The sequence below is a fragment of the Phacochoerus africanus genome, chromosome 11 (genome assembly GCF_016906955.1).
Source record: "Phacochoerus africanus isolate WHEZ1 chromosome 11, ROS_Pafr_v1, whole genome shotgun sequence".
NCBI classification, from domain to species: Eukaryota; Metazoa; Chordata; class Mammalia; order Artiodactyla; family Suidae; genus Phacochoerus; species Phacochoerus africanus.
Genome location: NC_062554.1, coordinates 132,561,970 through 132,588,290, shown reverse-complemented (window position 1 = coordinate 132,588,290; position 26,321 = coordinate 132,561,970). Strand labels below are relative to the sequence as shown.

The 26,321-nt window shown below is 54.4% G+C and overlaps 1 protein-coding gene across 5 annotated transcripts in view; it reads right to left on the bottom strand.

Annotated features, from left to right (window-relative positions):
• Positions 1 to 25,760, bottom strand: part of LAMB3 (laminin subunit beta 3) — a 45,378-nt gene extending 19,618 nt beyond the window's left edge. Inside the window, exons 1-6 of one of the 5 annotated variants that reach the window (XM_047753754.1) lie at positions 25,742 to 25,760; positions 17,096 to 17,163; positions 15,610 to 15,764; positions 5,352 to 5,466; positions 4,767 to 4,840; positions 135 to 326 (exon numbers count right to left, since the gene is read on the bottom strand). In XM_047753754.1, coding sequence (XP_047609710.1) covers positions 135 to 326; positions 4,767 to 4,840; positions 5,352 to 5,466; positions 15,610 to 15,764; positions 17,096 to 17,123 — 564 coding nt within the window. In that variant the 5' untranslated portion in view covers positions 17,124 to 17,163; positions 25,742 to 25,760. Of the gene's footprint in view, positions 1 to 134; positions 327 to 4,766; positions 4,841 to 5,351; positions 5,467 to 8,427; positions 8,609 to 15,609; positions 15,765 to 17,095; positions 17,164 to 18,587; positions 18,817 to 19,267; positions 19,403 to 25,741 lie in introns of those variants that run through there. The other 4 variants (XM_047753753.1, XM_047753752.1, XM_047753755.1 and 1 more) reach the window with 4 other exon arrangements.
• Between the last annotated feature and the right edge of the window lie 561 nt (positions 25,761 to 26,321).

Below are 26,321 nucleotides of genomic sequence, written 5' to 3'. Positions count from 1 at the left end.
AGGACCGTAAGGCTTCCTTCTCTGGGGGAAGGGGACTGGTTCTCACGGATCCTCCAAAGTCTGGGTGACCCTGCGAGCCATGGGATGTCAGAGACCTCAGCCAAGCCTGCTTTTTCAGGGTCCCCTCTGCCTACCTTGGCCCCATCCAGGCGCCCGTCAGGCCTCTGGGGCAGAGGCTGGCACCGAGCGTCCTGCCAGCTCTGAGGCTGGCCCTGGGGGACCCGCGGGAAGGCAGAGGTGCAGTCGGCAGCCAGGTACTGGTACACCCGCCAGGTCTTGCCGAAGTCGGAGGAGCGCTCGATCAGCAGGCCGGCAGGCACGGGCCCCTGCGGAGACACACAGCACGGGGGCCTGGGCGACCTCGCCAGGGGACAATCACCGAGAAGGCTCCTAAAGAGGTGTTGGTGGCCCGAGAGCCCCAGCGAGGACGCAGAAAGCGGGCTGCTTGGGGCAAGTGGGCTCAGGGGTACCCAGGCCTAATTCTTCTGGCAAACCGCAGGCTCCAGGAGGTTGCCCCGGGAGAAGCACCAAAAGGAAGGAAGGCAACTCTGCTTCCTGAGACCATCCTGAAGCTCCCCAGCTCGGCCCACCAGCCAGGCGGCCACTGCACTTCCCACAGCCAACCCTTCTCATCCCTGCTCTCCATCTTCTCCTGCCTCCGTCCCTCCCCCAGCTCTCTCTCACGGCCACGGCCACAGTGCAGGGCCCCGTCACGCCGAGCGTGGATTCCAGCAGGGACGCAAGCCCAGGCTCGGTCCAGGCTCCCCCAGCCAGGCTCTCACTTCACTTCTCTCCCTGCAGGAGGCCCTCGCTGCAGCTGCGTTGGCCTGAACATAAAATGCGAGCCCCTGAGCAGGACACGAGGGTGTCTTTTTCTTCGTCCCTCTGTGAGTTCAGCCATTTCTCATGGCCTTGAAGGTCGTTTGGCTGACAGTTCCCAGCTAGGAACACCTCCTCGGGTTCGTAAACCCAACCGGACAGAGAGAACTTTCTGAAACATAAAGTAGGCTATGACCCTCTGCTAGAAATCTCCCCGTGGCTTTCCGCTCCTCATGTTTCTCCAGCTCTACTGAGACAGGGACATGGGAAGCCGTGTCTGTGTGTAAGGTGTATCAAGTAAGAACACGTGTCCGTGCCTGAGGTCTTCAAGTGCAGTGACTTGACACACACACAGCCTGTGACGCGACCTCCCATCCTCTTCCGTTAGGACCTTTGGGGTCATGCTGATATTGAAGGCCTACTCTCTGAACACCTCTCGGGTATACAATACAATACAGCTCAGTGCGCTCACCGTGCTGTTCATCAGATCTGCACAACTCGGTCCTCTTAGAGCTGGGAGTCACACCCTCTGATCCACAGCTCCCAATTCCCCCAGCCCCAGCCCCAGCAACCACTGTTCTCGCCTGTATTTCCCTGAGTTCTGTTTTTTCAGATTTCACATATAAGTGAAAACCTACAGAATGTGTCTTTTTCTATCCGCCTTATTTCACTTAGCGTAATACCTCTAGGTCCATCCTTGTTGTCACAAAAGGCAGGATTTCCTCCATTTTTATGGCTGAATATTCCGCTGTGTGTATAGGTGTGTGTGTCACATGTTCATTATCCATTCAGCCACTGATGGACACTCAGGTTGTTTCCATATCTTAGCCATTGTCAACAAGGCTGCAAATGAACACGGGAAGGCCACTATCTCTTTAAGAAGGTGATTTCATTGCTTTCTGACATACATGCATAAGTGGGATGGCTGGATCATATGGTAGTTCTGTTTATATATATATATATATATATTTTTTTGTCTTTTTGCCTTTTCTAGGGCCGCTTCCTGTGGCACATGGAGGTTCCCAGGCTAGGGGTCCAATCGGAGCTGTAGCCGCCGGCCTACGCCAGAGCCACAGCAACGCGGGATCCGAGCCGCATCTGCAAGCTACACCACAGCTTATGGCAACGCTGGATCCTTAACCCACTGAGCAAGGCCAAGGATGGAACCCGCAACCTCATGGTTCCCAGTCAGATTCATTAACCACTGCGCCACGACGGGAACTCTGTTTATAATTTTTGAGGACCCTCCATACTGTTTCCACAGTGGCTGCCCAAGTTTATGTTCCTGCCCAATGATGTACAAGGGTTTCCCTTTCTGTACATCCTCACCAATACTTACTGTTTATCTTTTTTTTAATTTTTGTCTTTTTGCCTTTTTCTAGGGCTGCTTCCCGAGGTATATGGAGGTTCCCAGGCTAGGGGTCTAATCGGAGCTGTAGCTGCAGGCCTACCCAGAACCACAGCAACGCGGGATCCAAGCCACATCTGCAACCTACACCACAGCTCACCGCAACGCCGGATCCTTAACCCATGGAGTGAGGCCAGGGATTGACCCGAAACCTCATGGTTCCTAGCTGGATTCGTTAACCACTGCGCCACGACGGGAACTCCTTCCGCTTATCTTTTTGATGATAGCCATTCTGACAGGTGTAAAGTGATGCCTCACTGTGGCTTTGATCTGCACTTCCCTGATGGTTAAGGATGCTGGGCATCTTTTCATGCACCTTTGGCCATATGCACGTCTTCTTCGGGGAGTTACCCACTCAGTCCTCCGCCCGCTCTTCTTGGATACATCTGAGCTCCTGGCCACGGGGAAAGAGACCCTGTGCCACCGAGCCCGCCTGCCTCCTGCCAGCGTGTGCCTCCCCCTGTTCAGGCCCTTGGCCACACCACACTCACCCTCCTCAGAGCCTCCCCTCAAAGCGTCCTTTCTTCTGCCTGGAGAGCTCCTCCCCCTTCTCATCTTTTGTTCTCAGCTTAAACGCCACTTCCTCACGGAGGTCTTTTTATACCTCCCTCACATGCGCTCTTCCGCCCACACTCTGCCCACCCCATCCCATTATTTCCTGTTCTAGGGTCTCATTTGTTGCCTTCGTAAATTCCACCACAATTTCCCATTATGCATTTCTTGGTTTCTTGCTTTTTATTTTTCGCCCACGAGACCAGGGTTCCCCAACCTTGGCACTGTTAACATTCGGAGCTGAATAATTCCTCGCCGTGGGGTCTGTCCTGGTCATTGTGAGGTGGTCAGGGCATCCTTGGCCTCTACTCATCGGATGTCAATGGCAGGCCCACAGCTGCGACAGCCAAAACAAATCCACGAATTGCCACATATGCCTTGGTTGAGAAGCACTGCAGTAAACCGCAGGCTCCCGTGTCTGTCTCATTCACCGTTAAACCCCCAGCATCTTGCACAGAGTTGGCATTTAGCACACTTGTGTTTGGGGGATTTGGTGGGGAGCTTTATTGGCTGTACCCATGGCATGTGAAAGTTCCCAGGCCAAGGTTCGAACCTGCGCCACAGCAGTGACCTGAGCCACAATAGTGGCGACACTAGATCCTTAACCACTAGGCCACGAGGGAAACTCTAGCACATCTGTTGAATGAACAGATGAATCTCTCTTCTACTTGCCCCTCCCCATTCAGATCCGCAAACTCATCTCTCATCAGCCTGAAGCCTTCCAGAGCCTCCCTCGCGCCACCGTATACACATCTGGCCCCCCAGACCCTCTGCGCATTCCTCTGCCCCCTCCCCAACTATATGCCTTCTTGCCTCTGGCCTCCTGGCCTGTGCGCTTTGCTGTTCTCTTTGCCTGGAATGAGCCTGACGCTCCACCTGGCTGTTACTGGCCTAGGAAGTTTCATCTTCCCCGCGTGTACTCTGTGGCCCACCTCCCCCCCCAAGACAGCTCAAGCTGGACGGCCTCCTCCTGGGCTTCCCAGCACCTCTGCTCAGCAGATCAGAGCACACATCACACTCTCCTCCTGCTGGCTCCTTGTCTTCCCTGCCTCCACCAAAGCAACTTGAGTATCAGGATCTAATTGTGTTTATCTTTTTAATAGCATAGAGTCAGTGTTTAATACGTGTGTGGAAAGAAGGGACAAATAAATGAATGAGCGAGGCCTGAAAAGAGCAATGAGACTACGAGTATCCTTCCAAGCGAATGCTGCCCTTCAAAACTGTCAGTGTTACAGAGTGGGCATGTATGCAAATGACACGGGCATTCCTCAAAATACTCTCGACCTATTCGTGGGGCGAGGTTTTTAGAGCAACTTCCTCGGTCACGTAGGAAATTAGGTCCCCAGCTGCTTTACAGCCACAGCTCGTTTAATTCCCGAAAATGATACCCTCCTTCCTAATCCCCTAATCTTATCAACCAAACCTGATCCTTCAGTGTTGGACTCTATCTGTAGAAAGAATGAAATCAAATCTCTGAAAGGGATCAAAAAAAAAAAAAAAAGACCTTTCACAAATGAGTGAAAACGTTCCCTCCAAAAGGCTTCTCTGAGAAGGCTGGTCTGCGAGCAGAACCTGAGACGCAGTAACAGTGCGCGAGCAGATTGCTCCTTAAGTACATGTGGATGGGCCAGTCTTCACTGCTTGTTAAACTCAATCTCATCAGCAAAGGTATTAAAACAGAGGCGATAAAGAATACACAACTGTAGAATAAGCGGCCGGGCTTAGGAGAATTGGTCTTGGCAGGGCTGAATTAATTAGACGGACTGAGGGTGGTGGGGGCAAAAGAGCGAGAAGACAGATAACCTCGCACACCGAGATAGGGAGCCTGGAGGCGCCACTGTTCTCCATGAGGTGGGACTTCTGCTATAGGCTCAGGGTCCATGTCGCCCCAGCCCGAGGAGACAAGGACTCTGTGCTCCCCCTGCATCTGGGCCCACGTGGCCCAGTGTCCCCCTCTCCCATCCACCGCCACACCCAGGAAGCGCACCTTAAAATCCATCGTGATGTCTTGAAGCTGGAATTTGCTGTCCAGGTCCAGCTGCAGAGAGACAGGGTTCACATCTGGAGAGACAAAAAGAGAGGAATTCTACAGCAGAAGCTTCCGGGCTCCAGGAAGTCCAGAACTCTCTGATCCTGATGTTCCGCTCGCCCTCTCGGAGGGGAGTGGTGCCAGTGTGCTTCTACCCATAGCGCCCACTCTCGATCCTGTCTCTTCTTGGCCACATTTCCTTCCCACCATCACGAGTGGGAAGAGTTTCCCCTAAAACCTTAGAGTTTCAACTTCTCTGTTGGACACAGATCTGTTCCCAAAGCTCAGTCCCTTCAGCCCACTGTGACGAAGCAGAGGGAAATTACGGCATTTCTCTCTCTTCTGACCCTTTCATTAACCTCCAATAAATTCTTCTACCTACAACGTCTGAAAGACCTCAAGTCCAAAGACAGAGGTCTGTGCACCCCTGGGTCCCACCACCATAAGAAATGCCTGGGAAACCCCAGGGCTCCCGGGCACCCTCCCCATCCCGCGGGAGCCTCCACATGTTTGGGCTCCCGGAGGGTGGAGGCAGGTCCTTACCGTTCTGTGACTGCCACCAGCGCATGGGGCCCGAGGACGAAACCACATTCTCCACTCGGTGACTGTTGTAATTGTGAGGCAACCTGGAGTCACACTTGCAGCATTTCATCTTCCACTGTGGGACAGGGAGATGCCAGGGACTCAGGGGTGGGGCCAGAGTGAATCCCCCCACACACACCCCACTCGTATCCTGAGAGCCCAGAACATGCCCTCTGTGGAAATCCTGATTCAGCGATTTCACCAATGCACTCTGAAGGATCAACCTCTTAAAACAAGGCTAGCGGCCGTCTTTTAATTAGTCCTTCGTGCCCCCGCCCAACACACAACTATTAAATAGTAAACGGATATGATTGAGAAAGAAGTATGGGGGGTAAAAAAAAATAATTTTCATACATGACAGTGCCTCAGAGAGAAATCTGAAAAGAATGCTAAGAACAAAAAGAAGAAACGATGAGAAACACATTAACTTAGCATCTACTACATGCGAGATGCAGGCTGGACAGTCTTCCATCTCCTCTCACTTCATCCTGGCAGCCCAAGGACAATCGAGTTTCTAAGGATCAGGGAAAGGGGCCCGGAAAAAAGACACGGGAATTTGGGGTTCCAGACCTAGCTCTGAACCCCACTTTCTAGGCTCAGTTTTCTCCTCTGTAAACTGGGTGGAGGTTGAAGTAAAGCCGCTCAGTCATTCAACAAATATTTACTGAGCACATACTGGGAACTAGACCCTGTTCTAGATTCCAGAGTTAGAGCAGTGAGGAAAACGAAAATCCTGCCATGTGGAAGCCAACACTCTAGTAACATTTAGAGGATCTCAAAACCTGGGTCTGGCATCTCCTACCCACAGGAGAGATGCAGAAGGTGAGCCAGGAGTCTTCTTCCCACCCCACTTTCCAGCTCCCACCTCCGATCTCAAAATAAGAGAACTGTCACCCCTCCTGGTGCTCAGGGGTGTCCTCACCATGTCCCAAAGGGCTTTTTCGGTTTTTAAATTTTTTTTATTTTTTTGTCTTTTCCAGGGCCACACCTGCAGCATATGGAGGTTCCCAGGCTAGGGGTCCAATTGGAGCTGTAGCCGCCGACCTACGCCAGAGCCACAGCAACGCGGGATCTGAGCCGCCTCTGCGACCTACACCACAGCTCACGGCAACGCCAGATCCTTAACCCACTGAGCAAGGCCAGTGCATTAACATTATTGCTAGACACCCCCATCCTAGGAGTGGAAAAAGAGGGGTGGGGTGGGGGTGGGGAGTGACGAACATGGATATTAAGTGATCGGAGGCCCTATCACGTGCCAGGCGCTGCATCAGGAGCTTCAGTGCAACCTCTTTAAGCCGCCCAACCACCTACATGGTAACATGACTGCCATTTCACAGGCAAAAGAGCTGAGGCCCCAAGAGGCTTTCCTGTCGACGGATAGGCAGCAAGCAGCAGCGCCAGACGGGCCCTCCCCACTGCCCCCGCCCCCTCTTCTCTTCCTCCCTCCCTCTCTCACCCTCTCACTTTCGATGGGACACCACGTGGGTGCACAGACATGGTGGAAGCGCGGTAAAGGGTGATCGGTCCTGTCTCCTCCTAAGGACCTGGTCTGACCCTGAGGCTGACCATGGGGGGAGGCCCAGGCAGAGAGAGCGCCTTGGACAGAAAGCTGGCTTGTCGGGCTAAGCCAGCCCCGTTAACACAGAGACTGCAGATGTGTCAGTGGCTAAAATAAATACCTGAGCACTTAAAATAATCCTTTCTGGGCAAAAGACACCTCTTGATGGAATCTGAGCCTCCTCCAGAATCCTATTTTGGTCCCTGGCAGCAGGCGTGCCCTCCTCCGCACTCTGCCCAGCCTCTCGGGGGCAAACTTTTCCACTGCCCAGCCTCCGCCTGCACTCAGCACATGGCCCTCGGGGAGACGCGGGCCAGCTGCCCCCAGAGCTCCCCCCTGCCTGCTGGGAACTGATCCCGGCCGGTTCCCTGGCCGAGAGAGTCCAGACACAAGGCTCGTTCTCCCTGGACCAGGGGACCCAGGAGCTAGGACAGCTCCACCTGGGAAATGCCCTTGCTGTCCCCGAGTGATGGAAGATCGCGTAACGCTGCAAACGACTAAGTGAGAGAAGGTTTTGAATTACATGGGGGAAATGCCTACATTATAATGTTTTTGGGGAAAAAAAAGTTGGACATAGGCTTGTATATAGGTGATCATCCCAAATATACATTCTTTACTGACTAGAGAGTGTGTGGAAGGGAACGGCCCAGCAGACGAGGCTGCAGCAAATGAAACGGCTGATGTGCAGCCGTCTCGACCCACAAAAACGGCAACTGCCCACTGTGTAACCTATGATCTCCGGAAAATGGGATGACAGCTAACTTTTTTTCGTGGATCTCTTCAATCATTTGATTTTTAAAGTTTTTACTGAGATAGAGTTGATTCACAATGTTGTGTTAGTTTTAGGTACAGAGTGAAGAGATTCAGTTATACATACATATATATTCTTTATATATATATTCTTTTATATATATTCTTTTTTTTTACATTCTTATTTTCATAATTTTAAACCTTGCTACCTTGGATATGTGCTCACCTTTATATTCAGGCATTATTGTAAAATAAGAAAAACTCAAAATGCCCAGGATGCTCTCGTGGCATGTTACCCGGCCCCTTTCCCGCCTTCAGAAGCTGCCTGGGGTACCCACGCCTCCTCCATGCTCCTTCCACGTGTGCAGACACTCGGGGAGGGATCAGATGGCCTCATAAGCTTAACATCTAAGGGCCGCTTATCATAGTAACACCAGTTAATGGAAGGATTTATCTCAATCCTTGGAGATGGGCTAAGCCAACGGGCTTGGGACAGGTATTTTAAGTAGCTCTGCTTGTCAGCCAGCTAGAGGGAGAGAGGCCCCAACAGGGCGGCTCAGGGCAGAAGCCCACGTGAAGACAAGTGGTCACTTCTCTCTCTCTCTCTGGGCCTCAGCTGCCCTGCTTTATCCTTGTGTGTTTACAGGTAGTGCATGCATGCATGTGTGGGTGTGTGGGCGTGTGTGGGCTTCTCAACGTGAGGCTCTTCCCCTTGTGTGGGTTACATACCTCTGTCCCTCCCAGAGACAGAAACTCCCCGCTGCAGCTGCTGTCCCCTCCGGAGTCATCTGGCCACCACACCGCTGGCCGCGCTACCTCAGAGACACAGCGTTAGGATCCATTCGGCCTGTCAGGTCTCCAGCCAGTCTGGCTCCTGCTCCCTCTCCGCTCTCCATCTGGAAAGTCTGGGCCTCTTCCCTTACCCAGGAGCTTTCTAGAAGCTCAGCGGTCTGGCTAGATGACAAACCCTCCCGGAGAGCTACGGGAGGCCAAAGGAGAGAGCAAGAACCAGCAGGAGCCTGAGTGGCGGTGGAGAGGGCAGGAAAAGGACAGCAATGCACATGGAAGCTCTGTGTCCTTGCAGAACATGGAGCTAATTCTGGGGAAAAACAGGAAAACAGGCTGTGGTTAGAGATGGCCCGGCTGCCTCCCACGAGCAAGCCAGAGACTGCCTGCACCCCCCGAAGAAGTCAGGGTCATGGCTGCCAGCCAGGGTCAAAAGAAAGGAAGCCGGGATTAAAAAAACAAACAAAAACAACAGTTGTCTCCACTTGGGCTTCCTCCTTGGTAAAATGCAGGGGTGGGATATGAGATCACGAAGTTCCTTCTTGTTCTAACATGGCATTAGAATTCTCCCTACTCCAGCTTATCTGCTCAGAGGTTAAAGACATGCCAAGCAAGAATGCAAAAGAAACCAGAGACAAAAAGAAGGCACTGACTGCACTGGAGAAATACATTCCCAACAAAGCGGGCAGGAGAAGAGGGAGCCCTCAAGGCCTTGGTCAGCAAGGCCGCCACTAGACCCCACTGTGATGCACAGGCCTCCCCGTTTCCATGTCAGTGGACGTTGCCAGCAAAGGTCAATGATGAAGGCTTCCGGGGGGCGGGGGGGGGGGGGCAGCGGAAAGCCAGCTCCGGTGCCATGAGGCACTTTCAATTTCATCTTCTTCCCATCATGAACCGACACCTTGACCCAAACCTTAACTTAACACAACCTTTTTCTCCATCCAAACTAAGTTTACAAAGCTTAGTTTCTTTGCTTTTGAAATTTCTTTTTATGGCTGCACCTATGGCATATGGAGGTTCCCAGGCTAGGGCTCACATCAGAGCTGTAGCTGCCGGCCTATACCACAGCCACAGCAACACAGGATCCAAGCTACATCTGCAACCTACACCAAAGCCTGCATCAACGCCGAATCCTTAACCCACTGAGCAAGGCCAGGAATTGAACCCATAGCCTCATGGAAACTAGTTGGGTTCTTAACCCACTGAGCCACAACGGGAACTCCAGAAAGGTCGGTTTCTGAAGCTGATGACGGAGATGATGGATACTACACACCCCGAAGTGACAGTGCACGAGGCTCTGTCCTGAGCACTGTGCATCCGGTATTTCCTTTTGTCCTTCCAAAACCTCTGCAGGAGGCCTACTGTGTTAAATGCTGGGCATCCCCATTTGCCAGATTAGGAAAGCAAGTCTTAGCCCTGTCCAAATCCACAGGGCTAGGAAGACAGGAAGCAGGGGTTTCTCTCCCGGGTTCCCTGCCTCCAAACCTTCGCACCCTGTTCTGATTCAAGGGATAGAGCAGACCCTTGGTAACCATGGGACATTACAGGAACTAACACTGGTTTTCAGGATGTTCCCTCTCTTGTCTCCTAGTAAGGGCAGCCTCAACCCCAACCCAGACCTCTCCAAAAACAGAAGTGTCCCCCTAGACCTGATTGCAGAGAGTGGACTTGCACGCCTGGACCTCTGAAAGCTCTGCCAGTGATGATGCCTCCTCGGCCCCCGAGAGGAAAAAGCAGGGTAGGTCTTGGAGACACCATCCGGAGACTTCTGGGGATCTGACCCAAGGGCGGTGGGGGTAAGAAACCAGGCCAGCAAGACTGTGAGGCCACCCAGGTTTGTGTCCAGGCCTCCCCGTCTCACCTTTCCTCTCTCTTCTCTCCTTTTAACCCCCCAAGCCATGCTCTCCAGCCCACAACAAGCGGGACTCAAGAATCTCACATTCCACCAACTCCAGTTCGGCTCCCCTCTGAGAGCGACTCTGCCCAGTGTCCTTCCCCTTTCCTTCCAGCCTCTCAAAACTTGCTCATCCTGGGTCTTCCTCTTGTGGGACCCTTTTCAAAAGCCACAGCTAATTTTCTGACAAGCAAACCTTTGCAGAAATATAAACGATGAGAGACTGATGCAATGCCATTTTCAAGGATGTCTGCATTTTAAACTAGGAACTCAATGACACTTCGTCCAAAAGAAAAAATCCGCAACGGTAGCAACTTTGAAAGTGTCAGACCTGCTAAGAGCTTCTGGGAAATAGGAGGACAGATGTTTTGGTCAGAGACAGGCTCAAAGTGCTCGTGAGCAGAGGACAAGGACCTCAAGAGGAATAGGAACACATCCCCGGGTCCTCTGCCTACACATTGGCCACATCAAAGGTCAAGAAAGCAGAGGACTGTCCAACACAGGCAGGCAGTGGTTGTTGGCGTGCGTGCGTACGTGCGTGCGTGCATGTGTGTGTGTGTTGGGGAGGAGGGGACATCAACTGGCTACTGCTCCTAAGCCTGTTTCCAAGAGATAAAAATGACAGCTCTTCAGTTTACACGCTAATGAACCTGCGGAATGCACTGTGTAGGGCTGTCATTAAGGCAGCTGGGTAATTACGTTTCCCCAGAAAGGGAGGAGGGCTGGTAAATACAGCATTTAGGGAAACAGACACAACACTGGGGGGGACACTGTCAGGAGCAGAAATCCGGGAAAGCTGTCAGGTGACAGCCACAGTTTCCTAGGAGCGTGGGCCAGCCCAGAGATGACTGAAGGGCATGGCTCAGCCTCTGCCAGCGCCCACCTGACAGAGCCCGTCATGGACCCTCAGGGTCACACACAGCCCAGCCATCACTGAGAAGCTGGCGAGAAGTTAAAGCTGAGCAAACAAAGGCTGACCAACCCAACACCTGCATTTCATGAGTGGGGAAATGGCGGTCTAGTCGGAAGCCATGACCTTCCCAAGGTCACATTTCTATTCTGAGTGTCAGAGCCAGGACTAGAGAGTCTTCCCCTCCAGTCGGGTGACTTCCTGGCTGCCTCCAGATTGTCCAGCAGCCCGCTGCACAGCAGATGGGCAGCGGTCACCTTGGAGGCGGAGGCAGAGCAGGTGGACTTCGGGAACTCTGCGAGTGTGTGTCCTGATGCTGGCAGAGGTGCTCGGGGGCATGATTCACAGATGGGGCAGCCTCTGTGGGCAGAGGTCCCTGGGTGGTGGATGGAACAGTGAGCATCTTCCAGACACTGGGCCAGGGGTCCCTTGGCTCCTTCCTTTGTATGGCCCTCAAACAACTCGTCAAGTGAGCGCCGTCATCACTCCCATCTTTGAATGAGGGGCCGAGACTCGGGGAAGGCACAGAAGGGCATGAGGGTGGCGAGACATCGGGACATTCTCCTCCACCCCTTGGGCTCTAGGGAATAAAGGTGCAGTGACTTCACCCAGAGGAGACCTGGGAGCTGGAGGAGAGAGAACCAGGGGACAGGGCGGGACTGCAGCCTCAGCCACTTTGATAAAGACCAGCCTGGGTTCAAGCCCAGAGAGTTAATGGGCAGTCCCGGGCCCAGGAGGGCAAAGTTGGGCAGGGGTGGGAGGTACAAGTCCTAAATCCATCATAAGGACTGGAATACGGATCCAAGGCCCACAGGAGCAGACCAATAAGACCGATAGGATTTAGCCAGTGAGACAAAATTAGGCAGAGAAGATGACACACCAACAAGCTAAGATTGACTCACAAAAGAAGGAGCCAGAGATCAGGAGCTAGGAGGGACAATTTTGGAGCTGGAAGGCGTCCCCACCACTCCCGAGGCTCCCTGGAGTTGGCAGGGGGCAGCGAGCCATCTGAAATGTCCAAGAGTCATCAATCCCCACGGCACTTGCATTCCTCCCACAGCGGTAGGCAGGCAGCAGGTGCTGGGAGGGCTTTACTGGGCTCAGGGCTCACTGTGTCACCGCACATGGAACTAGAACAGAGGCACTCCCTGGAGGCTTTGACTTAACGGAAGAGGAGCCGGGGGCGGTGTGAAATGGCAGCACTAGATACACAGCCCTGCACCATGCCAGCTACACCCCTGCCTCTAACCACTCAGAAAACCCAATCCCTGTGTGTTTCCATTGAGGTCTGGGGGTCCTAGCACACACCCAAACCTTCCCAATGGCTCCTGGGGATAATGAGAGCCACCTCAAGGAGTATTGTGAAAATTCATTGAGATAATTCATACCAAATTCTTAGTATAATGCCTGGGCCACATACTATGTGCTTAATAAATTAGAGTTACTATAGCATCATTTAATAAGAAAATAAACATGAAAACTGATATTGGAACTCCTCTGAATCAAATCTGGATTCCTAATTTCCATCACACAGCTGCCTGGGCACCCGGTGAGGGGTGAGGGGTGCAGCCGTACAGAGAAGGTGTTTTTCCCTTCAGTGTGGGCACCCAAAGGCCTCTAGGAGGAGGTTAGGCAGGGAAGGGGAGGGAAAGAGAGCAGGGCAGAGCGGAGGCAGGCGGGGGAGAGACGCTGGTCCTCAGCCGTCGGCTCCTTCCCAGAGAAAGTGGCGGCAGAGCACAACCCTAGAGACCATTCAGGTAACACTCATTCACAAAAGAGGAAAGCAAGATTTAGAGAGGGCTCATATCTCTTTTCTTTTTTTTACGGCCACACCCACAACATATGGAAGTTCCCAAGCCAGGGACTGAACCCAGGTCGCAGCTGCGGCAATGCCAGATCCTGTAACTCACTGAGCGGGGCCGGGGGGTCGAACCTGAGCCTCCGCAGTGACCTGAGCCACTGCCGTTGGATTCTTAACCCGCTGTGCCACAGCTGGAACTCTGAGAGGGGTACTATCTTGCCAAGATTGCACTATAAGTTAGGGGTGGACCTGAGACCCTGCTCTCAAAATGCCGTATCTTCCACTCTTCCAGGACGTTGCATGGATTCATTCCCTCTCACAGAAAAAGAAAAGAAATGCTTTCTCGACTTGCACAGCCACAAAATAGCTGATATTTCACCCTCCCCAGGGTTGTAAAAGTCTAGACTTCTCTTTTGCAAGCACCCTGTTTTGCTCTTGAGGGGCTACTTAAGAGCAGGGGAGGTGGTTGGCTCCCTGGAGCATCTGAGAGAGGCAGAGCGCAGGCCAGGGTGGAGCCAAGAGCCCCAGGCCTAGAGGGAGGAGGCTGTCCAGACAGGGCCAGGGCCGGGGCCCGGGGAACAGGGGTCTCTGGTCTCTCCTTGCTTCCCGTCCCTGAAGGCAGGTCAGCCCGAGGAAAAGAATCAGTGGACGACACCCTGGAATGTTGAGACATGGCTCAGTGGCCTAAGATCAGAAGATGTATGTATGGGAAGAGGGCAGCTGAAATCATTCTGTTGCCTAGAGGGCCCAATACTGCCAGGCCCCTGATGCCTGTGGAGCAATCTGGGTCCATAGGGAGAACCGCCTGATGCTGGCCATCTTGCCCAATACTGTCCAGTGGGCTCTCCTACATCCAAGTGGGTAAGATGCAGCAAGCACAGCTGCCTGCCCCTCCATAGCCACTACCTAGTATCATCTGTGGTTAAAAGGAGCCAAGACAGGAGTTCCCACTGTGGCACAGTGGGTTAAGAACCCCACTGCAACAGCTCAGTCACTGCAGAGGTGTGGATTCAATCCCTGGCCCTGCGTAGTGGGTTAAAGGATCTAGCATTACCACAGCTATGGTGTAGGTTGCAGCTGTGGCTCATATTGAATCCCTGGCCCAGGAACTTTGATGTGCTGCAGGTGTGGCCATAAAAAAATAATTTTTTAAAAAAGGAGCCAAGAGAGGAGTTCCCTGGTGGCACAGTGGGTTAAGGATCCGGCTTTGCCACAGCTGCGGCACAGGTTCAATCCCTGGCCTGGGAACTTCCACGTACCACCGCTGCAGCTGGGAGGAAAAAAAATGTATCCAAGAGAACACTGGGGACTAGAGGGCAATGAGGCCAGAGGCAGAATCAGACACACCTCTGTGGTCCTGAGCACAAGGACGTTCTGGAAAGAGGACACTACAGACAACTCAGGTCTTCTTCGTGGCAATCCATCGCTCTGACTCCCTCCCTCTCTCAGTCTCTCTTTTCCCCCCAAAAGATGCTCTCGCTCGGGGAAAATCACTCCCTCACGCTCCCCTTTATCCAAACCTGTGTTTTGAGGGCAGAAAAATGGCCAAAAAAGTTAGGGAACTGGAAAACAAGAGGCCACGGAGTGACTTCCACCTTGGTAACCGCAAAATGCAAGAAAAGACCCCACTCTTGTGGAAAGGAAAAGAAAAGAAAACCTAAATTCCTGCCAGAAAAGTCTAGAAGCAATGTGAGTGAAAAATCACAATGGCTCCTAACAACCAGTTACCCAGACGGGCGACGCTGATGGACCCACGTCAAAGTGTCCGGGTCCTGGATTCGCTTGGCTGTTTCCTTATCAGCTGAGCCACGAAACTGCCCTGCTGACCTCACGTCACTTCCGCCTTTATCTCACTGATCTGACGGAGGCGTGAGTGTCTCCCACGGCGCCCAGAGTAGTGGAACATGTAGGCCAAACGCGTGGAGGCTGAGAGGTAAGCAGGCTGGCTCTTTATGCGTGACAAGTGCAAAACCTAGAAGGATAAACTCCCGCCGACCCTCATAGAGGTTTTGCCAAGTCCAGCCACACCCAAACCCCAGCGCCGGCCAAAGATGGCGGCCAGAGCGTGGCCAAGGCCCAGCTCAGTCCTCCTTCTGCAAGAACCAAGATCTGTACAACGCACCCCATCTGTGCTCCACCAGCCTTGAGGCTGTCCCGACCCAACATGGCCACTTAGACTCCACACACCTGAAGGATCAATAGCTATCAGATTGCTTATTCCCAAGACGTGGAAAGCGGTCCCGGCCAGGCCCAAGGGCTGAGAAAAAACTCCAGCTTTCTCAAGCAAGGAGAGAAAAGAGCTACTCAGCTAGTTCTGAGTATATCTATTCTTGCGAAACAAAGGTGAACATTCCTAAGTGGCAGAGGTCCGGCCTTATGCTTTTCTCGAACCTCCATAGCGCATGGGGCTGGGCCTGTACTAAGCACACTCCAAGTATTCAAGGAACAAATGGCAGGCTCACCCACCCCCACCCAGCTCGCCTTCCTCCAGCCTCTGGAGGCCGTGGAGACAGAGCCTACCTCATCATACTGGGTGCAGTAGGTCTCAGGCTTGGTCAGTCCGCAGGTGGAGGAAGCTCGGAGAAACCGCGTCCTCCCAATGAGCAGGTCCCCAACAGGTGGATAGCAGGCCCCGCGGGAGCAGGCTTGCTGGGTACACAGGACACTGTTCAAGACTGAAATCACAGGAGTTCCCATCATGGCTCAGCGGGTTAAGAGGCCAACATAGTGTCTGGGAGGACACAGGTTCGATCCCTGGCCTGGCTCAGTGGGTTAGGGATCCAGCATGGCCACAAGCTGTGAGGTAGGTCGCAGATGCAGCTCCGATCCAGTGTGGCTATGGCCATGGCACAGGCCTTCACCTGCAGCTCTGATTCGACCCCTAGCCAGGGAACTTCCATGGGTTATAGGAGCAGCCATAAAAAGGCAAACAAAACAAAACAAAACAAAAAAAGACAGAAATCACAGGGGTCCTGAAGTGCAGCCTAGAAGAGAGGAGGGTCCTGCCAGCCACCCCAGTGTCCCTCGGAGAAGCAGAGGTCAGCTGCTAAGACTAGATCCTCTCCTTCACCCTCTTCGAGGTCCCACCAGCCAGCGGTGGTAATAATTGCAATACTGATGCTGTTTGATAAAAAAGCTGATTCTTATAGTTCATAGCCCACAACTTAAAAGAAAAAAGGAGAGGAGTTTCCATTGTGGCTCAGCAGCTTAAGAACCCAACATAGCGTCCAGAAGGATGCAGGTTTGATCCCTGGCCTTGCTCAGTGGGTTAAGGATCCAGCATTGCTCTGAGCTGCAGTGTAGGTCACAGATGGGGTTCAGATCCCGTGTTGCTGTGCCTGTGGTGTAGGCCAGCAGCTGCAGCTCCGATTTGACCCCCAGCCTGGGAACCTCCATATACTGCAGGGGCAGATGTAAAAAGAAAAACAAAAGAAAGAAAAAAGGAGAAACACTGGCAACCAAAACCCTCAGATGATCCTGAAATGCGGCTTCCACATGTGGCTTTTAGAATGAAGCTGCAGACACATGCTCGGCCACCAGGACACAGCACACAGCTCTTCCCACGTGTAGCCTGGTCTTTCCACAGCCCGGAGGAGCACTGGCTGCCGGCCATTTGCCAGAGACTGGCAAAGCCTGCCTTTTGTCTGCTCCTTTATCCATAACAGGGCCCCCACCACACTTGCGCTGGATATCCAGCTGCAATTCACTGGCAAATCGAGACCTCAAGCCGTGATGGACCTGCGACCAGCTCGGAGTGAAGGACAGGAAGTAAACCACCAGGCACTGGGTGCCACCAAGCACCCTCGGGGAGGAAGAGGAGGGCATCTGGGAGCCTCTCAAGATCAGCTCCTCGAAGTTCCCCAGGAAGAGAGAAGCCTCACAGGCATCTCAGTGTAGATGCTGGGTCCAAACCCAAGGACCGCAGGGTGGCAGGTGATGCCCACACTTCGGGAGACTTTGCCTCCTGGCTCCATGACGGGGCCTGGAAGGAGGGAGGGACACTTACCAAAGCACAAGAGAAGGAGCAGCCTCATCTTCAGCCACGGGGGTGACGAGGGCCACCCAGGACGTCACCTGGGACAGAGCAAAGTAGCCCGGGTGAGCGGCTGCCAAGGCCCAGGGCGCACTAGCCCTTTTCTGCTTCTGGCCTCATGTTTTCTCAGAAGCCCACACCTAGGGTCTTGATCTAGGATACTTCTGAGCAGCAGCTGCATCTGTAGCCAAAAGCTTGGAAAATGTCAGAGGTGTGGCCCCTGGTCCCAGCTGCCATGTGACTCCCCCGGTGCCCTGGGATAATGCCACCTCCTCCAGACTCCAGCTTCCCCCTCTGAAATAGAGGGAAGGGGGCTGACCCTGCCCTGCCCCACTTGCGCATAAGGACAATGCGGGAGCAGGAAAGGACCCGGCCCTTTGCAGGCAAGAAGCAGTCAGAGCAGTCTGAGGCCTCGATGCCACCCGCCCCAAGAAAGAGGACTGGCCTTTCTCGGGGTTTGGCCCACCCAAGGCCCAAGGGTGAGTGGGTCAAGAGGCTGAAGGCCTGGAAAGGAGCCGTCTCTTGCCATTGGCAGGGTCTTCAGCACCAGCCGGGGCCACCTCGAGGGTGAGGCTGTGGGGGCCGCATGTCTGGGCTGACCAGGTAGTGGAATGGGATGCGGAGAGAGGCAGACGTGGTAGTCTTTAAAAATCAGGGCAAAGATTTCATCTGAACTGGACAAAACCCAAGAAGTCTCCAATTAAGGGCTGAGTCTGTACATGGCAGGGGCAGGGGTGGGAGCGCAGAGCAGAGATTCTGAGGAGGCTGCAGGTAATGCTTAAAGGGCCCAAGAGGCAGGCTGTGCCCCGCTCAGGCATGTCCCGAGTGCCCACCTCTGCCTTGGGTCAGATGCTCGTTCTGCTCCAATGAGATCCACAAATCCCTTTGGCTGGGATAGAGGGACTGGGGGGTTGGCAGGGCAGGAGCAGAGGAGAACCGGGTTGCTCCTGGCATCTTTAAATCATGCGTCCTAGTGCTTCAAAACCTTTTCTTCCAATCCCCTCCCAGAGGAGGCAGGGACCCGGGAAGAGACAGGTGGTCTGAGATCACACAGCCAATTGAGGCCCAAGAAGGAGACCCACCACCCGCTTCCTCTAGCAGCCTCTCTGCTCCCCACCCGGGGCTGGAACCATCCCCTTCTCGGCCCAGAACGAGGCATTCTGAGCAGCTCTTAGAAGAGCTCTAGCCCACCCCGCCCTCCCCTCCTCCTGCCTTTGTGCCCAGCCCCAGCTCTGAACCTGCTTTTCTTCTAAGTCACCAAGATGCTTCTCAGAAGTGAGACAGCAATCCAAACAGTGGCAGAAAAAGCCAGCCCTTGGCTCCGAGCGAGCTCAGCTGAGCTCCCAGGAAGAGGAGTCAATCAGGCCCTGCAGCTAGGTCCCAGGCACCCAGAAACACAACCCCTGTCCCACATCCTGCCCCGCATCCTGTCCCAGCACCGGGCAGGTGAAGGCAGGTAACATACCTCACTCAGCGCCTGGGCAGTTCCTTCTCCAGATCACCTCTCTGAGAGCTGCCCTTGAACGTGGGGGTCTCCTCTCCTGGCTCCCAGTTTTTGAACAACGGCCTCACCCCTGGAGACTCCCTGGCTGGGCGTCACCCACTGCAGGGCGGGCCTCAGGAATCTGGCAGCTGGCACGCCCCTCTGCCGTCACCTAAGCGCCCCGCCCCCACCCAGGCAGGACCGGGCAGGTGCGTCGCTCCCAGAGGCCTCGCGGCAAGCTCGGCAATGCCCGCCCGCCCGCCCGCCTGGGGGTCTCTTACAGGGAGGGGGAGGGGGGCTGCACCAGGCAAACGCAGGTGTCACTGCAGACCAGGATTCCTGGCGTGGGGAAGGGCCCTTGTGACAGGCACTGCGCGTGGCACTTCCCCGAGGCCCTCCTCCTCTGAGGTCAGCCTCCTCCAAGCCCTGGAGCACCCCTGGACAGAAGACCCAGCGGGGAACGCAAGCTTAAGGGCATGTCCATAGGGTGTCACAGCCCCAGACTCGTCCGAGCAGAATGAGCATCCAAGACCCTGGAAAGCACCAGACGCCCGCCCCCCCCCCCCCCCCGCCCCCAAAAGAAAACAGAAAAGTGGAAAATCCCTGCTTCTTGGGGTATTAAAGAGCCATGGTTCGTCAGGAAGGGGTCAAAGCCAACTCACCCAAGGGAAGCTTAGGAGGAACAAACAGGAATGTCTCCCCTCCGGCTTCCTCTCAGCCTTGGCAGGAAGCCCGAGACAGGTAAGTGCCTGTGAGTCACGGCCCTGCTCCGGGGAGGGCTGCTCGCCCAGCCCCTCCCGCCCTGGGCAAGCAGGTCCGCTGGAGGGCCCGAAAACACACCTGACCACAGGGGTGGCATGGAAGCCTCGGGCATGACCCGCCACTTCCCCTGGCGCCCCGCCAGGCCTGAGAACACAGCTTCCTTTGTGGGCCCCCGGGCTCTGGGCTGAGCGCGCTGGGAGCGGCAGGCCCAGGCCCAGATCGAGACGCCGATCTCGGAGGACCGCCGAGCCTCCCCTGCCCGGGTTAGGGTCAGAGGCTTTTAGAGAGATCCGGACACCCAGTCCAGATCTTGGCCCTGGAGAGCCCATGCTGGCTTTGCTCGGAACTACCCCTCGAGGTTTCGATTTCAAGGAGCCCCAACCAGCCGCTCCAGCTTGTCAGTGTCTCCTAAGCCGGCGCGTCTCCATCACTGGAGGGTTAAGGCCAAGCAACCGGCTGGAGAACATTTCAGGGAAGATGTTGGGGTTTGTGGACTAAACGGTCACGTCTCACCCTCGGGTTCTAATGTAGCCCCAGAAGCTGACTTCACTGGGCAGGGGAAATACTATGATTAGCAAATGGGCAATAAATCGTTTCAATGCATAACGGATAGTCCAGTAAATGTTAGTGTCTTGACCCCTGTGAGCATTCCAGGGAAAGCTGCCTGAGCCAGCCGGGGTCAGCACAAGCAGCCTGGCTTCCTGGGCCCTATCCCTGGAACAAGGACACAGAGACCCCTTCCCCCCCCCCCCCCCCGAGAAAGGTTACTGCTCACACCCCTGGGCTTGGAGCCCACCCCGCTTCCCTCCACGTCTCCAACTCCCTGAACACAAGGCTTCTAGGAAGCCTGCCGTTTCTGGAGGTGCCCGCCCTCTGCCCACCACCAGGGAGAGGATGTGACAAAGAACTCGCCAAGAGTTAACTCAGCAGAAGGAGCAGGTGTTGCAATCCCAGATCCACAGACGGGCGGGGCCCTCGAAATCCCCCTCCCCCTCCCTGATGAGGCCAGGAGCCCAGGTAAATAGGTGTCTTAGGCCTCACAGGCTGGGGCAGGTCCCGGGTGTTTGGCTTCGCAGCGGGGAAAGGCTACTGCTCTGCGTGCTCCCCCACCCCCACCCCCGAGGTCCCCAAGTCAGGTTTTTGCTTCTGCAGACCCCAAGGAAGGCCCAGCCAGCCTCACTCCTCAGGGTCACTGAGCACTCCCTGTGGGGGGTCTAATCCCCCCCAGACCGCAGGATCCCAGCACAGGCTTTGAACTTCAGAACCCAGTTTGTTCAGAGACAAGAAGCCCTAGAACAAAAGCAGAGGCTGGGGTTGGACCGAACCAAGCCTAAAGGTGACGTGGGGCGACACTCCAACACCCTCCCCAGGTCCCCTCCTCTCCTGCTCCCCACCGTGCTCCAGAGCTGGCCACCTCAGCTCCCCAGAGCCTAGAACCGATGCTCAGGAGCGTGGCCACCCTGGGCCCAACTCCTCTCACACCCACGTCAATCCATCCAGCAATTCTGCCGGCACCCCCTTCCAAAGGCAGCCTGAATCCACCTGCATCCCCTGGCCTGAGCCTCTCTTCCCAGGCTTCTGCAACAGCCCCAACTCCTAACGGTCTAGTCCCACACAGCAAGCTACATCACTGCCCGGCTCAGAGCCCTGCACCAGCTCCCATTTCAGTTGGGGTCCATGAAGCCCCTTGGGATCTGACACCGCCACTCCTCCTCCACCTCCACCACTACTCCCCAACCCCGCCACCCCATCCTCTGGCTCCAGCCACGTGGCTTCCTTGCTCTGCCTCCAAATTGCCAGGCTGCTTCCAAGTTAGGGAGCTGTTTTCTCTGCCTGGAAGGCCCATCCTCTCTCACCTCTTTGAACCCTTTTTTCAGATGCCACCCTCTCAAGGAGGGTATGGCATTTAAAATGACCACCAACCTTCCCCCCCCCCAGCCTGCCCCCACCCCAAGCATATTCCCAACCCCACCTGCCTAGTTGTGGAGGGCTGGTTTTGTTTTGTTTCACAATCCTTACCACTTTCAGAGTTCCAGGTGAGGCTCAGTCGTTAACAAATCAGACTAGGAACCATGAGGTTGCGGGTTCGATCCCTGGCCTTGCTCAGTGGGTTAAGGATCCCACGTTGCTGTGGTGTAGGCCAGTGGCTGTGGTATAGGCCAGTGGCTACAGCTCTGATTAGACCCCTAACCTGGGAACCTCCATATGCCACAGGTGCAGCCCTAGAAAAGACCAAAAAAAAAAAAAAACCACAATCCTTACCACTTTCTAACCAACTAGATAATCTACCTAATTGTCATGATTATTTTGTCCCCCCCCCGCCCACTGCCACTAGAATGTAATATTCAAGAAGGCAGAGACACTTGTCCATTTTATTGGCCACTGTTCTCCGAGCGCCTGCACACAGCAGGTGTTCGACATTTGTGAACGGAATGGATTCACACCGAAGCGGACGTTGTTGACCTAATTCAAAGAGCTCCCCATGCCCTGTAGGCATAGTTGCATTCTCAAAGGGGCAGTCTGGGCTTTTGGTCACCAGAGTGGGTGACTAATAGCGGCCATTGGTGCGTCAGTGAACTGCAGAGGGTGGGGTGAGGAAGGTCTCTTTGGAGGCGCCCACCCCCGAGTTACAGAAGTAGCACCACGTCAGGCCAGGCAGTCTCCCACTCTGCCTGCTGGTCCCTGGCCCCTCGCAACGTCTCAGACAGGGGCTGAGGGTGGCCTGAGAAGCCACTGTCTCCATCATCCTTTGTCAGGTTCTAACCATCCACGTTGCTAGGGAGACCAGCCAAGATCTGCTCAATGAGAGACCAAGGGATGCGGAGCAAGGAAGAGCGGGGAGGAGGGAGGGAGGACGAGGAGGGTGCGAAGGCAAAGGAAATTGGCCCAGGCGGTGAATACCGAATCCTCCGGGTAGGAGGCAGGGGCGCCAGGTGACTAAGGCTCCGGCACCACCTGGCTGCAGTGAGTCATGGCTGAGTCCTCGGCTGTGAGTGAGACTGGGTGGGCTCAAGGATGGGCCCTGGGGATCTGCACGTGACTAAAGCTGGCGTGTCTCACTCCAGCACCACCGCTCAGCTGCCCAGACAATCGGTCACTCTTCCACAGGCTTCTCCAAGAACCAGAGAGAGGAGGCGGGGCCTTGTGTTATGAGCAGAGGCAGGAACCCAGCCTCAGTCAGGGGCCAGGAGAAAGAACAGGAGCCTGGGCTGCTGTCGCTGGGTGACTCTATTCCAGAGTCCCTCTCCCCCCACCTTCAGCTTCCCACCTTGATGTCCATCTAACTGACAGCTGTGTGCATCAGCCAGGGCCCGAGGGCTGGGAGAAACCAGGCAGTCAGCCTAAATGGACCACAGCTCACATTCCCCGAGGGCTCACTCTGTGCCAGGCAATGCTCTAAGCCCTTAGATGTGGCACATTTAACACCCACGACGTCGCTGTGCACTAGACCCTTCATTCCTTCCTTCGCAGAGAAGGGAAAATGCGGTACCTCTTCTATAGCTTGGTCCCAGCTCGTAAGTGGTCATTTGAGCCCAGACTGGTTTGCTCAGCACTCGTGTTCTCAGCCATTACGTAAGCCCAAGAGGCCTAAACTCCCTGCCTGCACCCTTGGCAATCCTTGATAAGAGTCCACCAGACCCCACACTTCATGGTTCCCAAACCTAATCAAGACCCAATATCTGAAAATGGGCCCCCTTGAAGCACTAATGTTGATGGGGGAGGCCCGAGGAGACACTGACGCTGTAGAAACATCCAGAAGAGACACCATTAGGTCCCTTCCTGTTTGTTTTCCAGGTAGATAACCTCTCTAGTGTGGGCACGGAGGGAGAAGAAGGTGTGGGCTTCCAGCTGCCCCACCTCAGCGGCTCCGGCTCATGCCAGCGGGGGTTCCCCCTCCTACCAACAGGAAGCTGCTCTGTGTGAGGACGTGAGCGCCCTAGAAGGGCTGGGAAGACAAGCAGAGTGAACGGACAAGCATCACAGAGAGCTGACGAGATTAAACGAACCAGACTGAACACGATAACAGGATGACACAACCTCCCCCTCGCCGGAGGAAGGGGACTCCTCCCCCGAGGTCAGCCTCCTGGGTCAGTGGCCTTGGCTTCTTCTGTTCTATCTGCCACGTTGCACCCCCCAAATGTCCCATCCTCTCCCTCCTGAGGGTGACAAGCCCAATGGAGTCGAGCGCCGGCTCATGGCTGTCTCACGGCTCCCCAGAGAAGAGGGAGGAAGATCTGGCATTTTGGCCCCCTTCACGGCCCTTTCAAATTTCCGAGCTGCCTTGTCAGACAGGCGGGCACAGATCACCCCCCTCTGCACCTCCAACAACTCGCCCTCCTATCCGGCCACTGCCTTCAGGGGACTAGGTTCCTGGGATCTCAGTCCAGCCTCTGTGACCCTTGGCCACAGCTTTGCCACGTGGAGCTGGCCATGTGGCCTGAGAGGAGAGACCTGAAGGCAGCAGGATGCGGCCACAGGAGAGGTCAGGAGCATGTGGGAATGGTGAGAGGGATGAGGGGTGGGGGGACCTGCATCATGAGGTGTGCAGTTCCCGTGCAGAGGGCGCCTCATGGAACTTTCAAATTCCAAATATCACCCCCTCAAAGGGTCACTCAAGAGACAAACTAAATTTCCTAATGATCAAATTGTTGTCTGAGATATCTGTCTTTCTCTTTCTGACTTACTTCATTCAGCATGAGAATCTCTAGTTGCATTCATGTCACTACAAATGGCACTATTTTGTCCTTTTTTACAGCTGAGTACTATTCCATTGTGTATATGTACTGCATCTTCTTTTTTTTTTGTCTTTTGTCTTTTTTGTCTTTTTGTCTGTTGTCGATGTTGTTGTTGCTATTTCTTGGGCCGCTCCCGCGGCATATGGAGATTCCCAGGCTAGGGGTTGAATCGGAGCTGTAGCCACCGGCCTACACCAGAGCCACAGCAACGCAGGATCCGAGCCGCGTCTGCAACCTACACCACAGCTCACGGCAACGCCGGATCGTTAACCCACTGAGCAAGGGCAGGGACCGAACCCGCAACCTCATGGTTCTTAGTCGGATTCGTTAACCACTGCGCCACGACGGGAACTCCACTGCATCTTCTTAATCCATTCACCTGTCGGTGGTCATTTAGGTTGTTTCCATGCCTTGGCTATTGTGAACAGTGCTGCAATAAGCACAGGGGTGCATGTATCTTTTTCAGTGAAAGTTTTGTCTGGATATATGCCCAGGAGCGGGGTTGCTGGATCATATGGTAGTTCTACATTTAGTTGTCTGGGGAACCTCCATATTGTTTTCCATAGTGGTTATACCAATTTCCACTCCCACCAACAGTAAAGGAGGGTTTCATTTTCTCTACACCCTCTCCAGCATTTGTTGTTTGCTAACTTGTTAATTATAATGTCACTTATGTGTGGAATCTAAGATAGGGCACAAATGATCCTACCTACGAAACAGAAACAGATCGTGGACATGGAGAGGGCAGACCTGTGTTTGCTAGGGGGAGGGGGGAGGAAGGGGGGCTGAAGGAGTTTGGGGTTCGTGGATGCAAACTATTACATTTAGAAGGGGTAAGTAATGGGGTCCTGCTGGACAGCCCGGGGAACTGTGTACAGTCTTTTGGGTTAGAACATGACGGAAGATAGCATGAAAAAAAAGAATGTGTGTGTGTGAGAGAGAGAGAGACTGGGTCACTTCGCTGCACAGAACATTGTAAATCAGCTATACTTTAATTAAAAAATAAAAATTAATAAATAAAATAATGATACCCCCCCCAAAAAAAATTGGCCTCTGAGGGCTGAGTCTGGAGAAATGAGCGTCTTGCGGTTTGAGAGGGAGGGAGCGTGGGCGCGTCTGGCTTCTTGTCTGGAATCGACCCCACCCAAAGGCTTTGAATCAGCACCTCCCTGCAGCGCTTGTGGCCACATAGGGTCCACGCACGGGCCTGAGCAGCTCTGAAAGCCCAGACCCAGCTCCATCGCTGCTTCTTGGCGGAAGCGTAAACTCACGAGAGCCCTCCTCTGGGGCTCGGTTTCCTCATTTGTAAATAAAGGTACTAGATTATACTGGTGCTCAACCCAGGCCGCCCTTGCAATTTCTTGCAAAACTTGCATAATCATATACTTAGGCTGGGCCCCAGCCAGAGATTTAACTGGCTGGCAGAGGGGCAGGGCCATTCAAAATGCTTTTCAAGCTCCCCTGCAGCCCCCGCCAGCTCTAGAATACACTGCTCTCAGGGGTGGGGGTTGAGGACAGCAGTGAAATGCCCAGACGTACAGAGGGAGAGAGACGAGGGTGCAAGTCTTGGCACTCACCAGCCATGTGCCTTTGCACAACCGAAGCTCCTTGCATCCAGTGGGAATAATAAGAACCTACCTCACGGATCCTGGTAAAGATCAAGGGAGAAAATAATCCTCTCCGCAAAGTGCCTGGCCAGGTGTGCTCCGTAAAAGTTCTGTCCCTACATGGGAGTCACACATGCGCGAGCAGCAGTCTTTGCAGCTGTACGTAACGAAAAGCAAATACCATTCCAACCAGAGTCTCACAGCTCGCTTACTGGGGCTGTGGGCTGGCTTGGGCTGCTCCCCCTTTCTCCCCCAGGGGAGCCCCAGGTCCTACATTCCACTCTGTTCCTTGGGGCTGGATCTGGACCAGCAGGGAAGAGGGGGCACTCAGGGGGCCACAGAACTCAGCTCCCTGAGAGCAGGGTGCTGCTTTCCACCTTCCTGGACAGGGAAGGACGGGGGTAGGGTGTTTACAGAGGGCAGAGGGCAGAGGGCAGAGGAGCGAGCTGGAGCCTGGCAGACTTACTGTTTTATGGCCTCCGAGAGTTAATAAGACTGGAGTTCAAGGCCTGATAAAGAGAGGAGTCAAAACTGGTCTGGACAGCAGTTTGTTACTTCCCACAGAAGCCGAAGTTCACAGTGAAAAGACGCTTTCCTTCCCTGGGGCCTCT